Source organism: Heterodontus francisci, chromosome 20, assembly GCF_036365525.1.
Source record: "Heterodontus francisci isolate sHetFra1 chromosome 20, sHetFra1.hap1, whole genome shotgun sequence".
NCBI lineage: Eukaryota > Metazoa > Chordata > Chondrichthyes > Heterodontiformes > Heterodontidae > Heterodontus > Heterodontus francisci.
This window is the reverse complement of record NC_090390.1, coordinates 50994205-51014890: the sequence shown is the minus strand read 5'-3', so window position 1 is coordinate 51014890 and position 20686 is coordinate 50994205. Positions and strand designations below refer to the sequence as shown.

General features: G+C 41.8%; 1 protein-coding gene across 2 annotated transcripts in view; it reads left to right on the top strand.

Annotated features, from left to right (window-relative positions):
• dock1 (dedicator of cytokinesis 1) overlaps nucleotides 1-20686 on the top strand; it is a 744225-nt gene that overhangs the window by 614313 nt on the left and 109226 nt on the right. For both annotated transcript variants that reach the window (XM_068052738.1, XM_068052739.1), the window contains exons 33-36: nucleotides 1251-1399; nucleotides 11934-12019; nucleotides 12209-12365; nucleotides 20485-20525. In XM_068052738.1, the coding sequence (XP_067908839.1) occupies nucleotides 1251-1399; nucleotides 11934-12019; nucleotides 12209-12365; nucleotides 20485-20525 (433 nt within the window). The remainder of the gene's footprint in view (nucleotides 1-1250; nucleotides 1400-11933; nucleotides 12020-12208; nucleotides 12366-20484; nucleotides 20526-20686) is intronic.

Below are 20686 nucleotides of genomic sequence, written 5' to 3'. Positions count from 1 at the left end.
GAGAATCAAAAGCTTAGCCAAAGAGGTAGGCTTTCATGAGTGCTTAAAAGGAGAAAAGAGAGGTAGATAGGCAGAGAGGTTTAGGTTAAGCTCTGCAACTCCTCCATACCATATGATGCCATTACCAATGATAATATTGGACCACTTAAGTCATTAAGAATTAACAGAAATAGACAAAAGTGCTCAAAGTCATCATAATTTGAGATGTGGTATAATGCCAATTATTGTAGTGGAACTGAATCGAAAGCATTTCACTGTGAGATCTCTACATTTTAGCAGGTCACAGTAGAGTTAATCTATTTTGAATCCATTGGATATGGACTGTACTTATACAGCCAAATGCAAAAATGCAATATACAAATCCTAGTATGGCCAGGTGGAATGGAGGACAATGGGGTGCTAAGTCATTAACAGTAGAGAATTGTCCCTCCCCAAAAGTGCAAATAATTTAAGAAATCATTTGTTGCTGGTTTAAAAAGTACATAATTAAAGAAAAAGAGTTGTGTTGAATGTGGCCTCTCTGTCTATGTGCCTAATCCGCTTTGGGAGTTGGCACTTCCATTTGTGCTCTGATTTGAATGAGAAAATAAACAGTAGGTTTTCTTAAAATCCTTCTCAGTGGGCAGCCACAACTTATGTGCCCTTACAATTAGCATAGATAGTGCAGTATGGTCACTAGCATTTTGCTGTCGCGCTGAAGATAGACAGGGCACAGCACTAATAGGAGGTTGTAAAAGTGGCCTGAGTCAGTAAGGAAGTAGATTAATACTAAAATAAGATCAGAAAACAGAAACTGACATTAAGTTTCAGTTTATATCATTTTATGTTAGCTAAGTAAAACTGTTTTATTTTTCCTTTATGTATGCCATTTAGAACCGAGATGAGGAGAAATTTCTTCACTCGAGGGTGGTGAACCTGTGGAATTCTCTACCGCAGAAGACAGTGGAGGCCAAGTCATTAAATATATTCAAGAAGGAGATAAATATATTTCTTAATGCCAAAGGGATCAAGGGATATGGGGAGAAAGCGGGAACAGGGTATTGAATTAGACGATCAGCCATGATCATTTTTGAATGGCGGAACAGGGACGAATGTTTCCTTGTTTTATTAATTGCTAGTGATCAAGAAGATTGTTATAATAATGCTCAACGCACTTTAAGTTTGCTTAATTATGTACCGGAACTGTGTTTTTTTTCTTTTGTGAGAAAAGTCACAATTCTTTGTATTTATGAACTATTCTTTCCTTAAAGGCCAACACAAGATCAAATTTATCCCAGAAATGGTGGGTCCTATCTTGGAGATGACTCTTATTCCAGAAACTGAACTGAGAAAAGCCACAATTGCAATATTCTTTGACATGATGCAATGTGAATTTCACTCAACAAGAAGTTTCCAGATGGTAAGCAAATTCAAGATCATATTGAAATCCATTTGATTGCGACTTAATTACGTTACTTATCTGTAATTAAAATACACAAATCCAAAGAAATATTTGTCTGCAAATAAATACTATTTTCGCATTTCTATTTACTGTATGGTAGTTTATTCAGTGAAATTAATGTTGTTTGCAGAGTTGGCCATATTGATATTTCATTCTGGTGCAGTGATACATATATACAGGTGAATACAACTACTATACATAGTGTTCCAGTGATGACACAAGAGCAGTCGAGTGAAATACAGATCCTCATAATGCAATTGTGTACTGCTGACACAGATGTTGCTTTTTTCATATATTAAGTATTCAGTAGCTTTTAAATATGTATTTTGTAATCAAAATAAAATATAAACTAAGCAGATGTTGCTTGGTCTTTCATTTTTGATAGATTTATTTCGCTCATTTATGTGGCACTCATAAATTGGTTGTTTCAGAAATTTAAAATCTAGTAAAGCAGTGCTTTCAAAGTATTAATTAGGGTGCATTTTAAAATAAATTAGCAGATTTTCTGTAGCTTTGCTTGTGGTGAGTAGTAGGATTATACTGTTGTAAAGCTAGAGAGGTGTTAATCAACAAAGGGCTACAGTAAATAAATGTGACACAGGAAGTCGGTGCTATATGTAAAACTTGTAATCTATCACATTCAGATTTCCTGTGGAGTTGCTTACAGTGAGTTGTCTAAGTTGCTGATATTTGTTTGCACCTGTTTTGTTTATTTGTTGCACTGCATTTATTTTACTGCCATTTGTGTCATTGTATCTATTCATATGTGCTACATTAGGTTTGTGTATGCATGTTGATGGTATGTTTGTGTATGGCAATGTTTGTTGTGTTGAGTATGTCCTTGTGAATGTGTTGAATTTGCGCAATTGCCTTTTTAATAATGTGCTTGGTTGAATTTACAGGTAAAAGTTTGAATTTTTAACTACGTAGGTGAATTGCAATTAAGTTAGACTTGGAGGGATTCCGCAAAATGTGACGTTAAAATATTGTGAAGAGCTGTGTTACTCATGCTACATTGTCACCAGCTGTGAGGATTAAATAGCAGGTATTTCTATAACACGTTAGGCATTAGCAGCACCACAAAAGCGCACCAACATCATGACATCTGGAGGTAGGCAGAAAACAGTCTTTAATTTTAAGTATGCATGTTTCTTTTCTGGAGTGCAGCAAAATATTGCTGATTCTAAAGAACATTCTCTTTGATTAGCAATGTAAAATTATAAAAAAACCAAACCTGAAGGAATAAAAAAAAGTACTGAAGGCCAAGTGTCAACTGTACAGCAGTAGTTACATTGAAAACAAAAGATGTGGTAGTCTCTTAATACAGAATGAAAATTGGCCAAATTATTAACTGAAGGTAGATAAGAATTGCTACACTTTGGGAGGACTAATATGGAAAGACAGTATACTATAAATGGCATGATTTTGAAAAATGTAGATGAGCAGATCGACCTTGGTGAGCATATACACAAATCCTTAAAGGTGGCATGGCAAGTTGATAAGGTTGGTTAAAAAAGCATATGGGTTTATAAATAGAGGTTTTTGTATTTGTTCATGGCATGTGGGCATTACTGGCAAGGCCAACATTTATTTCCCATCCCTAATAGCCCCTGAGAAGGTGGTGGTGAGCTTCTTTCTTGTGTCTGCAGTCCCTGTGTAGGTACACCCACAGTATAGAATATAAAAGCAAAGAGATGTGCTAGAACTTTATAAATCAGTGGTTAGGGTTCCAGCTGGAGTATTGTGGACAATTATGGCACCACACTTCAGGAAATATATCAAGGCCTTAGAGTACAAAGGAGGCTTACCAGGATGTTACCAGGGATAAGAGACTTCAGTTATGAGGAGAAGTTAGGACTGTTCCCCTTTGAACAGTGATGGTTAAGAGGTGACTGAGTAGAGATTTTTGGGATGATGAATTTTTTGGTAGAGTACATAAGAGAAAAACTATACCCTCAGATAAATGGGTCAATAGCCAGAGCTCTTAGATCTTATCAAGTCTTATCGGGATCTGGAACGTTGCACCTGAAAAGGTGGTGGAAGCTAATTTCATATATGCTTTTAAAAGAGTTGGACAGGTATTTGAAGACAACTTACAGGGATGTGAACAAAAGGTGGGGATGTGGGACTAAGCTAGATTGCTTTTTCAGAGTGAGCACAGGCAAGATGGGCCGAATGGCCGCCTTCTGCACGTAGGTTTCTATGACTCTAATTATATGCATGATAGTGTGCTAATGTATTGTGCACTTCAGTGCTACAGACTATAAAGGAATTGTATACTGGAAGTTGTGAACTGTCATGCAATTTTGCATTCAAATGCAATTTAAACTTATTGCAACAAAGACAGAAAATGCTGGAAATACTCAACAGGTCAGGCAGCATCTGTGAAGAGAAAAAACGGAGCTAATGTTTCAGGTTATGACCTTTCATCAGAAATGTTAACTCTGTTTTTTCTCTCCACAGCTGCTTCCTGACCTGATGAGTATTTCCAGCATTTTCTGTTCTTGTTTCAGATTTCCAGCATCCGCAGTATTTTGCTTTTGTGTTAAACTTATTGCAACTGACCTCCGTATATTGTGTGTATTAATATTCTGCAGCTGTTATTTGCAAAAGGTATCATGAAACAACTTTGGAAATTTACATAATTTTAACTATAGTGTTGTAACATTTTGTAGCTTATTTCAAGTTAAAACATTTTTTGCTACAGTGATTTGATTGAACTTCTTTTAGTTTAGTATGCTGCATTCATGGCTCACAATTTCGAACAGATCTAGCAATGCAAAACTGGGCATCCATGAGGCGCTGTGGGCCATCAGCAGCAGCAAAATTGTACTCAGCCGCAATCTGTAACCTCATGGCCCTGCATATCCCCCACTCTACCATTACCATCAAGCCAGGAGACCAATCCTGGTTCAATGAAGAGTGCAGGAGTGCATGCCAGGATCAGCACCAGGCATACCTCAAAATGAGGTGTCAACCTGGTGAAGCTACAACCCAGGACTACTTGCACGCCAAACTGCATAAGCAGCATGCAATAGATAGAGCTAAGTGATCCCATAACCAACGGATCAGATATAAGCTCTGCAGTCCTGCCACATCCAGCCGTGAATGGTGGTGGACAATTAAACAACTAATTGGAGGAGGTGGCGCCACAAATATCCCCAATCTCAATGATGGGGGAGCCCAGCACATCAGTGCGAAAGATAAGGCGGAAGCATTTGCAGTAATCTTCAGCCAGAAGTGCCGAGTTGATGAACCATCTCGGCCCCCTCCTGAAGCCCCCAGCATTACTGATACCAGACTTCAGCCAATTCGATTCACTCCGCGTGATATCAAGAAACGACTGAAGGCACTGGATACTGCAAAGGCTATGGGTCCTGACAATATTCCGGCAACAGTACTGAAGACTTGACTCCAGAACTTGCCGCACCCCTAGCCAAGCTGTTCCAATATAGCTGCATCGCTGGCATCTACCCGGCAATGTGGAAAATTGCCCAGGTGTGTCATGTACACTAAAAGCAAGACATGTCCAACCCGGCCAATTACTGCCCCATCAGTCTACTCTCAATCATCAGTAAAGTGATGGAATGTGTCATCAACAGTGCCATCAAGCAACACTTGCTTAGCAATAACCTGCACAGTAATGCTCAGTTTGGGTTCTGCCAGGGCTACTCAGCTCCTGACCTCATTACAACCTTGGTTCAAACATGGACAAAAGAGCTGAACTCAAGAGGTGAGGTGAGAGTGACTGCCCTTGACATCAAGGCAGCATTTGACTGAGTATGGCATCAAGGAGCCCTAGTAAAACTGAGGTCAATGGGAATCGGGAAAAACTCTCTGCTGTTTGGTGTCATACCTAGCACAAAGGAAGGTGGCTGTGGTTGTTGGAGGTCAATCGTCTGAGCTCCAGGAAATCACTGCAGGAGTTCCTTAGGGTAGTGTCCTAGGCCCAACCATCATCAGCTGCTTCATCAATGACCTTCCTTCAATCATAAGGTCAGAAGTGGGGATGTTCGCTGATGATTGCACAATGTTCAGCACCATTCGCGACTCCTCAAATACTGAAGCAGTCTGTGTAGAAATGCAGCAAGACCTGGACAATATCCAGGCTTGGACTGATAAGTGGCAAGTAACATTCACGCCACACAAGTGCCAGGCAATGACCATCTCCAACAAGAGAGAATCTAACCATCTCCCCTTGGCATTCAAAAGCATTACCATCACTGAATCCCCCACTATCAACATCCTAGGGGCTACCATTGACCAGAAACTGAACTGGAGTAGCCATATAAATACCGTGGCTACAAGAGCAGGTCAGAGGCTCGGAATCCTGCAGCGGGTAACTCACCTCCTGACTCCACAAAGCCTGTCCACCATTTACAAGGCACAAGTCAGGAGTGCGATGGAATACTCTCCACTTGCCTGGATGGGTGCAGCTCCAACAACACTCAAGAAGCTCGACACCATCCAGGACAAAGCAGCCCACTTGATTGGCACCCCATCTACAAACATTCACTCCCTCCACCACCGACGCACAGTGGCAGCAGTGTGTACCATCTACAAGATGCGCTGCAGCAATGCACCAAGGCTCCTTAGACAGTACCTTCCAAACCCGCGACCTCTACCACCTCGAAAGACAAGAGCAGCAGATGCATGGGAACATCACCTCCTTCACTGTTGCTGGGTCAAAATCCTGGAACTCCCTTCCTAACAGCACTGTGGGTGTACCTACCCAACATGGACTGCAACGGTTCAAGAAGGCAGCTCACCACCACCTTCTCCAGGGCAATTAGGGATAGGCAATAAATGCTGGCATAGCTAGTGACGCCCACATCCCATGAATGAATTAAAAAAAACAGTACCCGCGAATGTGACTTCAAGCTTCCTGTTGCCTGTCACATTAATTCTCTGCCCACTTCCACTCTGACCTCTTTGTCCTCAGTCTTCTGCGCTGTTTGAATGAAACTCAACGTAAGCACGAGCAAAGGCACTGCATCTTTCGATTAGGTACTTAACAGCCTTTCGGATTCATGTTAAGCTCAACAGTTTCAGATTATGACTTCTGCCCCCATTTATTTGGATGGGAGCTGTTGATAATTCTGCTATTCCCATTTACGCTTCTTGTAGACCCATATTTTGTTTCTTTACTAGTCCCATCACCTCCTTTTGCCTTGCCCCATCATCCCTTTTGTCATTTACTCTCTCTTGCCTTCCACTTACCCTTTAATTCTGCTCCCCACCTCCACCCATCCCCCCAACATCTTTCCCTGCCTTTGTACTTGCTTAAAACCTGCTGACAAAAGGTCATCAACCTGTAAAATTAATTCTGTTTCTCTCTCCACAGATGTTGCCTGACCTGCTGAGTATTTCCGGCATTTTCTGTTTTTATTTAGATTTTCAGCATCCCTAGTGTTTGGTTTTTAGAATCATAAAATGTTTACAGTACAGAAGGAGGCCATTTGGTCTGTTGCGTCCATGTCGGATCTGTGTAAGAGCTACTCATCTGGTGCCACTCCCCTGCCTTTTCCCTGTAGCCATGCAAATTTTTTCTGTTCAGATAATTATTCAATTCCCTTTTCTCTGCCACCACCACATACTCAGGCAGAGCATTCCAGATCCTAACCTCTCACTGTGTAAAAAAAAAACTATTCTTCCTGTCGCCTCTGGTCCTTTTCCTAATCGCCTTAAATCAGTGTCCTCTGGTTCTCGGCCCTTCCAACAATGGGAACAGTTTCACCCTATCTACTCTGTCCAGACTCGCCATGATTTTGAACACATCTTTAAATCTCCTCTCAACCTTCTCTTTGAGGAGAACAGCCCCAGGTTTGTCAATCTATCCATGTAACTGAAGTCTCATCCCTGGAACCAATCTCATAAATCTTTTTTTTCACCTTATCCAATGCCTTCACATCCTTCCTAAAGTGTGATGCTCAAAATTGGCACAATACTCCAGTTGAGGCCAAACCAGTGTTTTATAAAGGTTCACCATAACTTCCTTGCTCTTGCACTGTATGCCTCTATTTACAAAGCCCAGGATCCCGTGTGCTTATTAACTGCTCTCAACCTGCCCTGACATCTTCAACGATTTGTGTACTTATACTCCCAGATCCTGCATCCGCTTTAGAATTGTATCCTTTATTTTATATTGTCTTTCCTCATTCTTCCTACAAAAATGTATGACTTCACACTTTTCTGCATTAAATCTCATCTGTTACATGGCAAAAAGGTTTTTTTTTACTAGTTACACCTGCATATTTAATTTTAGATTTTACTGGTAGCTTTGGCATGATTTACTCCTTTTTCTCTCCTGATTTGACTAAGGATCACAGCCCTGAAATGATAACTCGGTTCCTCTCTCCACAGACGCTGCCTGACCTGCTGAGTATTTCCAGCATTTTCTGTTTATATTTTAGATTAAATGTTTTGCATTTTGTACTTCTCTCATTTGGGAATAAACTCTTTGAGATACAGTTCAATATGCTTTGTTGGGTACTTTTCCCATCTTAATATATGAAAGCCATTGTGTTTCAAACTGTTGACACCAGAGCCATACCTGAGTTTGTCCTCACCTGACATCCACACATTCGCACTTTCAAGCAGGAGTAGTGATCATGAACAGGAACCCTGACTAATTCTTTTCCCTCTCTAGCATACTGATACTGAGGCCAACTATAGTAGCCAAACTACTGCCCAGTTCAACTAACTCGGCATAGAAGAAATTTAAACATGGGATCTCATAGTCAATTTGCTTAAGTATCACAACAGATGACATACTTAAGTCAAAGGGGAAAGTTCACATTTTAATTTTGAGTCCTTTTAATACCTGATATTCTGTATAAGAATATTATGAAAGACTTTGTTGTGCTTCACACATTCCTGAGAACAATAATGACCATGTCCATTTATTGTTCACACAGTTGGACATCATGTATAGATTATTATGTTTTGCATAAAATGCAAGTATTTGAAACAACTGTCAGCATTTGATAGCTATGAAGTATCATTTAGCTCTATCTCTATCTCTCCACCACAGCTGCCAGTGCTCCTATTCATGACTTTATCATTTTGGCATCTCCACTGCTCTCCTTGCTGGCTTACTCATTTTCACTCTCCACAACCTCAATTTATTCAGAACACCACAGCTTCTGTCTTCATCCAGATAAAGCCTTACACTTCCATTGCCCCTATGTTTGCCAAGTTTCACTGGCTGTCTGAAAATTGATTTTAACATTCTGTCCTTGCTTTCAAATCTGGTCTGTTCTAAATCTGCTCCCATTGTTGCTCATCTCTTTCCTGGTCCCTGCATGTGCCCTCCATTTCTCCAAATCAGTTGCTCTTTGTTTCCCACTTTATCCATTTTACAGTGAGTGGTTCCTTCTTCAGCCATTATGTCACTTGCCCTCTGAAACTTCCTACCTTGACCCTTCTGATTTGCTGTTTTCTTCCCTACTTTCAAATGGCTGGGAGGCTGCTTCAATGTATCTGACAGTCTCCGCATGAAATGGAGGCAACGTTCAGACACTGGTAAAGTTCCAGTGGAGGCATAAAATGGTCGTTGATAAGCCAGCTAATTACCTTATTTGGCCACCCACCTCTGGTCGGCAGGTGGCCAAGCTGCTGCTTTCCCACCTTTTGAAATATTCCACGGCAGCAGGAAGTGTTGGGCTTCCCTTCCAAAGCCTTCCACCACTACTTTACCAGCCTTCCTGCCTCCCAGCCCATTTCCAGAGAGCTGGTAAAACTCTGGCCATAATGTCGAGGCTACATTCTACCAGGTGGGTTATAGGATAAAGGTTTAGCTACTGATGATTTATAAATAAATTTTATTTCACTAGTACAGTAATCTAGGTAAATAGGACCAAAAATTGATTGGCTTTAAAACCTCTTTGTTAAGTTCAATCATGCGAACTTGAATAGAGAACCCACATAACTGGGGTGAAGGGAATCGGGCATTACCAGAGGAATAGCGGCGGTGGGGGGGGGGGGGGGGGTGAGGGAATGGGACATCATGGTGGTGGTGGGAGGTGGGGGGTTGTTAGTGAGGGGAATTGGCTATCATGGGGGAGAAGGGGTGGTGAAGTGAATTGGACATCATAGTGGGTGATGGGAAGGGGAATTAGTCATCGTGGTGGTAGATGGTAAAGGCAATCTGGCATTGGGCTTTCAGTTTTCCGTTTCTTTATTTTTAAGCCCCCTCACCACCTCCAACAACTGCCACCTCCCCCAGTTTCTGGTTTGGGACCATTATGTCAAAATAAACTGGGGCTTTTTTTTAGAGTGTGAACTTGGATTTTACCCTTATGTAACCTGACAGAATGAAGTAAACCATTCCATGATACAATATCAGCAATAATGCCTTATTTTTGGCACGACAATGCCAGCATTAAACACACATTGTCTCTATGCTTTCCCAGCAATTGCTTTCATCTCAGTCTGTGTTATTCTGAAACACTCTTCATATTTAGCAACCATGAAATGGAGAGCTATATGGAAAAGAGTAAAAAGGAGCAAAAAGCTGAATTTAAAAAGTAGTAATATGAAACAGATATTGCACTATGTAGTGCTCACGTACATTGTAGCATGGACTGTTAGAAAAAAATTTGAATGAGCTGAGAGAAAAAGTGGCAGAATTCAGGGAAGAGAGAAGAAAATCAGTTGAGCACCAAATAAATGAAGGTTCTACATCCAAAACATTAACCTACCTTTTACAGATGCTGATTGATGTGTCTTCGCCATTTACTCATTACTTTCAGATTCCCATTATTTGTGTGTTTGGTTTCTCTTTATCGATACAAAGATGCAGAGAACATCAGCAAGAAAAATGACTAATCAGAAGAGACTGGTCAGTGAGAAGGATCTGGAGCGAAAGAGACGGCAATGCTTCTGTTATGTTTGATTACCTGCACGAAATGCTTCTGATGTACCTAACAGTACTAAGTGCACATGTTTTGTGGTCCACCTTTTCCTGCAGATACAAAAACACCGTGTAATGCATTGCATTTGTTTTATACAAGCATAATGATGTTTCAAGTTTTGCAGGGGCCTAAATACCTAATGTGTGGGATCAATATAACATGGCTGCCACTTGTTATGCTTAGCAGCCAAAGTGACATTCAGGAGCTGCAATGTTATGATATAACTCAAAGTGGATTCTAGGGCATTTTGTTGGCTTGTCATACTGGAATGAAATTAACACTATACCACCACTACATCAGTCCCTTGGACAGAGCTCAGTGAAAATGACACGCTAAAGAACCAATAAAAAATTGTAACAAGAGTGCGAATATTTCAATATAATACCCCATAAATATAGAAAGCAAAGGACATTCTAAGGTAGTTCCTCTAAATTCTCATAGAAACATAGCTTACACCAAAGAAGGAGGCCATTCGTCCAATCATGCTTGTGCTGGCAGTTTGAAGGAGCTGTCCAATTTAGTCCCACACCCCAGGTTCTTTCCCCATAATCCTGCAAATTAGTCTTTTTCCCATGTCCAATTGTCTGATTACCTCTTAAGATGTAATAGCCACCATTTCAGCAGGAAGAGGGGAAGTTTGTAAAATTAAAGTTCTTTATTAAGCAATTATTGGATTCCAAAAGAATATCTTTTGCTATTTATTGTTTGATATATTTGTTCAACAATGATTGCTTCCAAGTCAACAATATCCCTAAGAGAGGGATAGACATTTAGGAAATAAAAAGTGAAAGTTATCATCAAATATAGGTGAGATGCAGATTAGCATACTGTTTAAGCCATAGAAGCCATATATCCCATGAATATAACAGCCAATAGTGCTCTGCACCAGCTATTTTTATGGCATATCCCTGGTCTCCTGCTTGTCTCAGATAAACAGGAAGATTAACAAAACTATGCTTGAGGCAGGTTATCCAAGGTTGCTTTCTATAATCGGACATTAATCCATCCTGATGACAGGAGTTCGAAGTGCAATTGGCCAAATTTGTACTAGAATTGGTTAATGAGGCAGTGGAGTAGAGAAATAGTGATCCTTGCAAAGTAGCTTCTGTTACTTTCATTTTCTTTGGTTGTGGAGTTTTTTTTTTGTGGAAAATATGCATTTTCTCTATCCTGTTTATTTACAAAAGTTGAATGACTGAATTCATATTGCAATTTCAAAATTGTTATCCAAGATCAGCCCTATTCATGCATTCATACTGGTTAAGCATAGCTTTATTTGAGCAAGACGAGTAATCCATTCTTCAAAGAGCTAGCAGCAGGTTACGCTTGGGCTGGAAAGGTGTTCATAGATATGCTGTGTGTTCCTGCCAATGTCTGCAGATGCACTACAATTGACGATGGATCATTTTGAAATGCATTGCGCTTAAGGTCAATGAAGCAAGATAGAAGTGATTAGTTATTTTATGCATCTGTTCTCAGTATATAAATCATAGAAGTTCTAGTAATCAATGAAATATTTGCAATGAACTAATAGCATGCTGTGTTGGTTATTATTTGCACTCACTGTTTAATTATAGTTTGAAAATGAGATCATCACCAAGCTTGATCATGAAGTGGAAGGAGGCAGAGGGGATGAGCAATACAAAGTGCTGTTTGAGAAGATGTAAGTGTCAATTAATGAGAAGAAATTATCCTGTAACAGAGACAAATCACATAATAATTATACTGCAGGCCATTTTGACTTTGTTATTATGAAAATGTGTGAATAATATATAGCATCCTAATACTTTAAATTTGACCTCAATTTTTTCCCTAAGCATGAAATTAATCTGCTATTTACTACTTTATCCAGCCTCCTGGAGCACTGTAGAAAGCACAAGTATCTTGCTAAGAATGGAGAGAACTTTGTCATGCTGGTTGTCAGGCTTATGGAGAGGCTTTTGGATTACAGAACAATTATGCATGATGAAAACAAAGAAAACCGTATGAGCTGTACAGTTAATGTACTGGTAAGGGCTTACTGTGAATGCTTTTATGATGGTGGTCAACTTCAGGAATGTATAGTTTACACAGTTACATTAGTACTTTTCATTTATTGCCCCAAAATGCCTTCATGCCAATCATAGAGCAAGAAGAGAGGGTGAATGGCAGATGCCTGTGGTGATCAGAATTCCTCGTTTTTACTTGTAGACATAGGGCTGAAGCAGAAAATAGTACACACTACTGTTCAACATATAATACTCTGTGGAGAAATTCAGTGATTGTATTGCTTCCTCTGGGGATCTGTGCTTAAATTTGATCATTTTGAAGCCCTATCTTTAACTCATGCTCACTTCCAATGCAGCTTCTGCTGAGATTGTTGAATTTACTCACTCTATTGGTCTGAGTACTTATTCCCATAGTTACAGGTGTTGGTGCAGTTATCTATTAAAGGCACCTCAACTTGGACTCAGGTTATATTTGTAACATGTTATTTGAAATAGGACGATCAGCCCAAGATGATGAAATTGATTTAGACGGCCTTTAATGAAAGCAGAAAGTAATGTCATAATAACATTTTAAAGAAAATACATATTTTGAGGGCAAAGTATGAGTAAGTTAATGTATTGCAAAATATAGATCAAATATCAAAACTGTGCTCTTAATTATTAAAAGATGTATCTTTTACATCAAATAAAAGTTTCTGGTATAGTTTATAAATGGAAAATCAATTAAATACCACTTTGCGTGTAGAGTGCCATAATTTAAAAAAATTATAATAAATGGGAAATTAATAGAACAGGAAGGCGTATGGCATACTTGCCTTCATCGGCCGAGGCATTGAGTACAAGAGTTGGGACGTCATGTTACAGTTGTACATAACGTTGGTTAGGCCGCATTTGGAGTGCTGTTCTAGTCGCCGCACTACAGGAAAGATGTGATTAAGCTAGAGAGGGTGCAGAAAAAATTCACAAGGATGTTGCCTGGTTTGGAGGGCTTGAGTTATAAAGAGAGATTGGATAAGCTGGGTCTGTTTTCCCTGGAGTGAAGGAGGCTGAGAGGGGTCATGATAGAGGTATATAAAATTATGAGAGGCATAGATAGGTTAGATAGCCAGAGTCTGTTACCCATGGTAGGGGTGACTAAAACTAGAGGGCATAGATTTAAGGTGAGAGGGAGGAGGTTTAAAGGGGATCAAAGGGGTAAATTTTTCACACAAAGAATAGTGGGTATCTGGAATGAGCTGCCAGTGGAGGTGTTGGAGACAGGAACAGTAGCGACATTTAAGAGGCATCTGGACAGGTACTTGAATGAGCAAGGCATAGAGGGATATGGAATTAATGCAGGCAGGTGGGATTAGTATAGATCGGCATTGTGGTCGGCATGGAAGCGGTGAGCCGTTTCTATGCTGTATGACTTTGACTCTAGGAAGAAAGGCTGTTAATCGTATATAGATTTGTGGGATCGTCATAAAAGGGATGCTCTAATACATAGTTATATTATATTCTAACTCTTAAACAGATACTGAAGGCAGTATACTAAAATAAAGGCAGGCAAATAAAGTGACATGTTTATCAGGTGGGCCCATTAATCCTGGAGCTTTCTTAACGGTTTATGTGGCCATATGTTTCTCAATTTTTTCCATAGTGCCATAATGGTTGTTGTTTGTCATTCGAGGCGAAGAAGAGCATGCCCATCATCTGGGGTGTTTGGTAGGGTTCCGGTGGATACATAGGTGATTGCTAAAGCTGATCTGCGCCCAGAAGATTCTGCTGCAAATAGGGCAGGTTACCCTAGGGTTGAGTTTTGGACGAGCTGCTGGCTTGGGATTCCCTAAGTTTTCTCTCTGCCTGTTATATGCGCTTGCTTTTGAAAAAGGCCAGACCCTTTTATATTTGGTCCTGCCAGGTGCAGCAATCTTGGGTGAACTTGTCCCAGGACTCGGGGTCGATATCAAATCTCCTCAGCGAAGCCTTCAGCATGTCCTTGTAGCGCTTCCTTTGACTGCCATGAGAGCGCACCCCAGACTCAAGCTGTCCTGGAAGATTCATTTTGTTAAGCAAGTGTCAGGCATTCTAGCTACCAGCTCAACTGAGTTGTGACTGTCTCAATATGGTGTGGATGCTTGGCATGCCAATTCAGGTGAACACCTCAGTATCTGGTATTTTGTCCTGCTATCCGACCTTCAAAAGCTTCCAAAGGCAACTCAAGTGAAAGTGGTTGAGCCTCTTAGTATGACGCTGGTACGCAGTCCAGGTCTTGCATGTGTAAAGTAGAGTGGGCAGGGCTGTTTTCTGGACTTTCAGTTTGGTAGGCAGACTTACTCCTCTTCATTCCCAGACTGATGTTTGAAGTCTGCCAAATTGCTTTGGCAATTCTTGCATGTGTCTCATCATTGATAGAGACAGCTCGAGAGTGTGTGCTGCCAAGGTATGTGAACTTAACCGCTGCTGACAGGTTCTTGTCATAGACTGAAACTTTGGGCTCGAGATAGAGCTTTCCTGGGCCAGGCTGGTACATTACTTCAGTTTTCTTTGTGTTGATCGTAAGACCAAAGGTGTCACATGCATTGGAGAACAAGTCCATGCTGCATTGCATGTCCAGCTCTGAACCGGCAACCTGTGCACAGTCATCGGCTAACAGGAAATCGCACAGTATGTCCTTGGAGACCTTGGATTTTGCCCGGAGTTGTCTCAGATTCAGCAGCTTCAATGCCAGGCTCCTCATTATGGAAGGCATCAGAGAGCATGGCAGAGAAAAACATGCTTAAGAGGGTTGGTGCTAGGACACAGCCCTGCTTAACTCCATTAGTAACTGGGAATGGGTTAGAAGACCCACCATCATCCAGGACATGTGTGAGCATACTGTCATGGAACTGTCTAGTCATAGTGATGAATTTCTCAGGACAGCTAATTTCTCCATTACCTTTTAAAGGCCATCACGACTGACTGTGTCGAAGGCCTTGGTCAGGTCAACAAATGTATAAAGGTCCATGTTCTGTACTTGGCATTTCTCCTGGAGCTGTCTAACTGTAAACACCATATTTGTGGTTTCTTGACCTGTTCTGAAACTGCACTGACTCTCTGGCAACAGATCCCACTCGATGTTGCACTAAGCAGTTCAGAAGGATTCTGGCGCAAATTTTGCCGGCAATGGAGTGCAGTGAAATTCTTCTGTGATTATTGCAAGATTGGCGAGTTCCTTTCTGTTTGTACAGGTGGCCTATGGAGGCATCCTTGTATACTTGCTGGATGATTCCTTGCTCCCACATAGACTGAAGGAGTTCAGTAACTTCTTGACCAGGCATTGAGCCTTGTAGACTTCAACTGGGATAGCATCAACTCCTGGAGCTTTGCTACGAGACAGGAGTTTCATAGCTTTTGTCATTTCTAACAGCATAAGAGGGTCGATTGCTTCTTCATTGATGGATGAAGGCTGATTGAGGATATGGTTAAAATGCTTTGCCCATCTTTCTAGAATTTGGACTTTTTCTGTGAGCAGTGTTGACACATCAGCGAAGAGGATCGGTAATGAACCAGTAGACTGGTGTCTGTAGACAGATTTCAGAGCATTGTAGAATCTCTTCCAGTCTTTGTGGTCGGCAAATGACTGGAGGTCGTCTGCTTTCTGATTCAGCCACATGTATTTTATCTCTGAGCTTGCATTGGACAGTCCTGCAGATGTTACGGTAGGCATCATGCTTGGATAGTGATGACTTGTCATTGAGGTAAGTCCTACAGAGATTATGTTTCTCCTCCAGTAGTTTCTGGATCACCTCATTGTTTTCAATGAATCAGTCTTGATGCTTACGAAAGGTATGGCCGAGGACTGCTAGAGCAGTGGAGTATACCCCTGAAGATCGCCCAGTCATCCTCGATGCAGTGTGTCCATTTTCGCTGTACACCGGCGACTCTCGAGTTTCTCTGAGAGAGATTCCTTCACTCCTGCCTGTTTGAGCCTTGAGACGCTTCTGGGACTTCATGCCACGGGGTGTCTAGGGTGATAGACCTTCATGTTTAACTTTGAGATGATACGACGGTGGTCAGTCCTGCAGTCAGCACCGCATATGGCTTTCGTTGCACGCATGTCTCGTCTATCCCTCTGCCTGGTGATGATATAATCGATTAGATGCTAATGTTCACTCAGCGGGTCTGCGGCGTCTGTGGAGGGAGAAGCGGAGTTGACGTTTCGGGTCAGTGACCTTTTGGATTATACTTCATGGTGGATTTTCTTCATTGTTAGTTCTGTTTATGGGCGGCACAGTGGTTAGCACCGCAGCCTCACAGCTCCAGCGACCCGGGTTCAATTCTGGGTACTGCCTGTGTAGAGTTTGCAAGTTCTCCCTGTGTCTGCGTGGGTTTTCTCCGGGTGCTCCGTTTTCCTCCCACAAGCCAAAAGACTTGCAGGTTGGTAGGTAAATTGGCCATTATAAATTGCCCCTAGTATAGGTAGGTGGTAGGGAAATATAGGGACAGGTGGGGATATGGTAGGAATATGGGATTAGTGTGGGATTAGTATAAATGGGTGGTTGATGGTCGGCACAGACTCGGTGGGCCGAAGGGCCTGTTTCAGTGCTGTATCTCTAAACTAAAGTATGGAACGGGGGGCGGGGGGGTTGCATCCAAGGCGTCTTGTTCCAGTTAGGGAGGTGGAAACTGTTGGTGATTAAGAGCTTGAACTCGGCACTCATCTTCAGCAAGAGGAGACCATTGCTGTTACAATTGCCAACCCATTTGTTCCGATGACCCCTTCCCATGCCTGGTGATTTGCATCAACCTTTGCGTTGAAGTCAGCAAGAATGATTAGCTTGTCTGCTTTGGCACAACAGAAATCAAGGAGTGGAGGTCATCATAAAATTTATCATTGACTTCATCAGGGTTGGTCATGGTAAGGGCGTATGCACTGATGAGAGTTGCTTGTCTGTTGCCGTGCAGGGGGAGTTTAAGCACCATCAGCTGATCATTAACACTTTTGGGAAGGCAAGTTAACTTACTGACGAGATAGTTCATTACAGCAAAGCCTCCACCAGCTTCAGCTTGGCGCTGTTCTTCTTTTCCACGGCCACTCCAAAAGAATTTGTAACCTGCGCCGATTTCCTTGAGCTGAACCTCCTCAGGTAAACAAGTCTCACTGAGGGCAGCGATCTGGACATTGTATCCAGCCAACTCTGGCACAGTGGCGCAGTGGTTATCACTGCAGCCTCACAGCTCCAGCGACCCGGGTTCAATTCTGGGTACTGCCTGTGTGGAGTTTGCAAGTTCTCCCTGTGTCTGCGTGGGTTTTCTCCGGATGCTCCGGTTTCCTCCCACATACCAAAGATTTGCAGGTTGATAGGTAAATTGGCCATCATAAATTGCCCCTAGTATAGGTAGGTGGTAGGGAAATATAGGGACAGGTGGGGATGTGGTAGGAATATGGAATTAGTGTAGGATTAGTATAAATGGGTGGTTGATGGTCGGCACAGACTCGGTGGGCCGAAGGGCCTGTTTCAGTGCTGTATCTCTAAAAAATAACTCTGCTGACGAGCAGTTCTTCTCGCAGGTCTGTTGGCTGTGGCATTGTCCATGAGGGTGCACAGGTTCCAATGTGCCAATGGTGACTGGTGTCCCTCTTACTCTCTTTTTTGAGATTGAGTACGACTATGTTGATGGGATCTTTGCCAGCTGCGCCCTGCTGGCCAGGGTAGGTGAAGCAGATAATGTTTAGGGCATCTTTTCTAGCCACTTCCTCATTCTTATGAGGTGAATAGTGTGGTCCTAAAAAGGGCTGCTCAGTCGCTCAAGGGGCTGCCGAGTTCCACTACTGCTTCCTTCTAGTGAAAAACAACCCTATGGCCTGAGTTGCCTGTGTGCAGGTTCGTGGCTGTAGTTCCCAGTAAATCAACACCTGCTATTACATTGCTCGCCCATTGCCACAGGACTTGTGACAGATGGATAACGGGTGACAGATGAAAAAAAATGATAAACATGACTTGCGCATGAATTGGATTTTAATGAGGGAGAGTTGTGCACTGTCAGCCTCACTCTCTTGTCCTGACCTCTCTTGGTCCAGTGACAAGATGAGTCTGGATATTAAAAATATCAAGGGATATGGGGATAGAGCGGGAAAATGGTGGTGAGGTAGAAGGTCAGCCATGATCTAGTGGAATGGCGGAGCAGCCTCAAGGGGCTGAATAGCCTATTGCTGCTCCTATTTCTTATGTTCCTGTCGACAGCTGGAGATGCATCAGGATGCAGTGGGTGCTGAACTGCCTTCAAGGCTTCTGGACCTTAGATTGGTCTCATCCGCCCAATCTGCCAGAATTAGTCTTTGCAAGCCAGGATAGACAAACCTGACATGCTAACAGCTGCTTGGAACCATGGGTGAGAGCTAGGTAAAGGCGAGGACCAATACAGGATGAGCCACTCCAAAGAGTGCCGTGAGCCCACCTGTGGGATGTGCTACCCCTCCCTTACACCTCTTACGGCCTATAATGGTAAATATTATAGTGAGACGGTGCCTGTTCACAGCTAAAAACTTGTTCCTATGAAATGTAAAACATTAAGTAAAATTTCCGTAGGAAAATGTCTGATGCAATTTTCCATCAGTTGTAATAATAAGTTGTGCACGCATAGGAAAAAAGCTTACCAGTCTACTTGAGATTGTAGTAGTCTTTAAAGAATCATATTGTTGAATAATTCCTTGTTCAAGCTAAAAAAGCAGTAAATATATACAACTTTAGAAATACAAGAGATAAACCAGAAGTAGCTGGTTAGATGGTTCCTGTATGGGCCATTGAGCTTGATTAATACAGCTGAACAGTTAAGCACATTTGTCATTTAATGTCACTGAACTCTTATATGTTCTAGGCACTTGAATGTCACTGAACTCTTATATGTTCTAGGCACAAGTGCTTGGAGAGTTGGGCAGCAATCGGGCACCTACACTTGTACCTTTCTGAGATGGCTACAGATAATGTAATGCCTGAACATACTGCTCGTGTCAACATAGGAATAGGAGTAGGCCATTCAACCCCTCAAGCCTGTTCTGCCATTCAGTGAGATCATGGCTGATCCTAACTCCAGCCATTCACCTACCTTAACTCCATGTCCCTTTGTGCCCCTGACTAGCAAAAATCTACTGATCTCAAATTTAAAATGATGAATTGAGTTCGTATCCACCGCTTTTGTGGGAGAGCGTTTCACACTTCTACTGCCCATTGTGTGAAGAAATATTTCCTAACTTTCCTGATTGGCCTGGCTCTGATGGTGCATTTCGATCTTTTGCATTGCACCAATTGATTTTTCAAGAATTGGAGGTTTGGTGTTTGTAGCCACATGCAAGACAGACTTGCTCTCCTAATTTTTTTTCGATTCCAAAAGCTTGCTTCACCACCACCTAAGTTCAAGTAATTGAAAAGAGCTAACTATCCTGACTTTTGAATCATGTGTAATTTCACTGGCAATCGGAGGCTGATAATCTGCACTTGCATTTGAATGTGCATCTCCAGAGCTCTGCCTGCTCTCTCAACAGCACTGCAAGTGGGTAGTTTAGCCATAACTGCGTGTTCACACCACATCGAATCAATACTGCACTTGTTACAGTAGTATAATGGGCACGTTAGAGATTCACAATGTGAAAGATATGCTTTTGTGAAAATCCAATTTGACACCCATCAGATTAAAGAACTAATTTTGCAAAAATGAACAGTGAAATTCTGGGCCATTTTGGACATAGAAATGAAGACGACATGCTTGCCGTATGATAACCATAAACAAGGTGTATCCCAATAGGAGTCAAACTGAGTGTTCACTTGCCCTTAGGGGATTTCTGTGTATTCACAATTCGACTGATCTCATCTGCTGCCCTAATATACTGCTGACAATATGCTGCTTTGAAATTCCACTGCCCCGATGGAGCAGTTGTGCTTTGAACAGCTATTATGCAGTTGACCCCATTTCTAGGATTTGGGCAGAGTCAGGATGAGTGCAAACAAGCAGGTTGAAGCCCTGCTAATGTTGTACTCCTGCCAGTGGAGCAGGGCTTCTGGAATTTTTAAGCTATTGTCTTGAAGTAAAAAATGTTCTCTCTGCTTAAGGTGCTTGTTATTTGAAAGGCCCATTCCTGTTTCAAAATTGGAAGAAAAATATTTTCTGATCTGTATTTCAGAACTTCTACAAAGAAATTGAGAGAGAAGAAATGTACATCCGGTATGCAAAAACTTTTACAGTACAGTTAAACTTGGAGTTGTTACCAAATTATTCATTTTCAACATATAAGTAAGAAATAAGAGCTGTGTGGAATTGTTTGGGACCCAACTGGTGAGCTGCATTGGGTCTCTCAGTTGGTGGCCACAGCTTGCCTGCTTAAT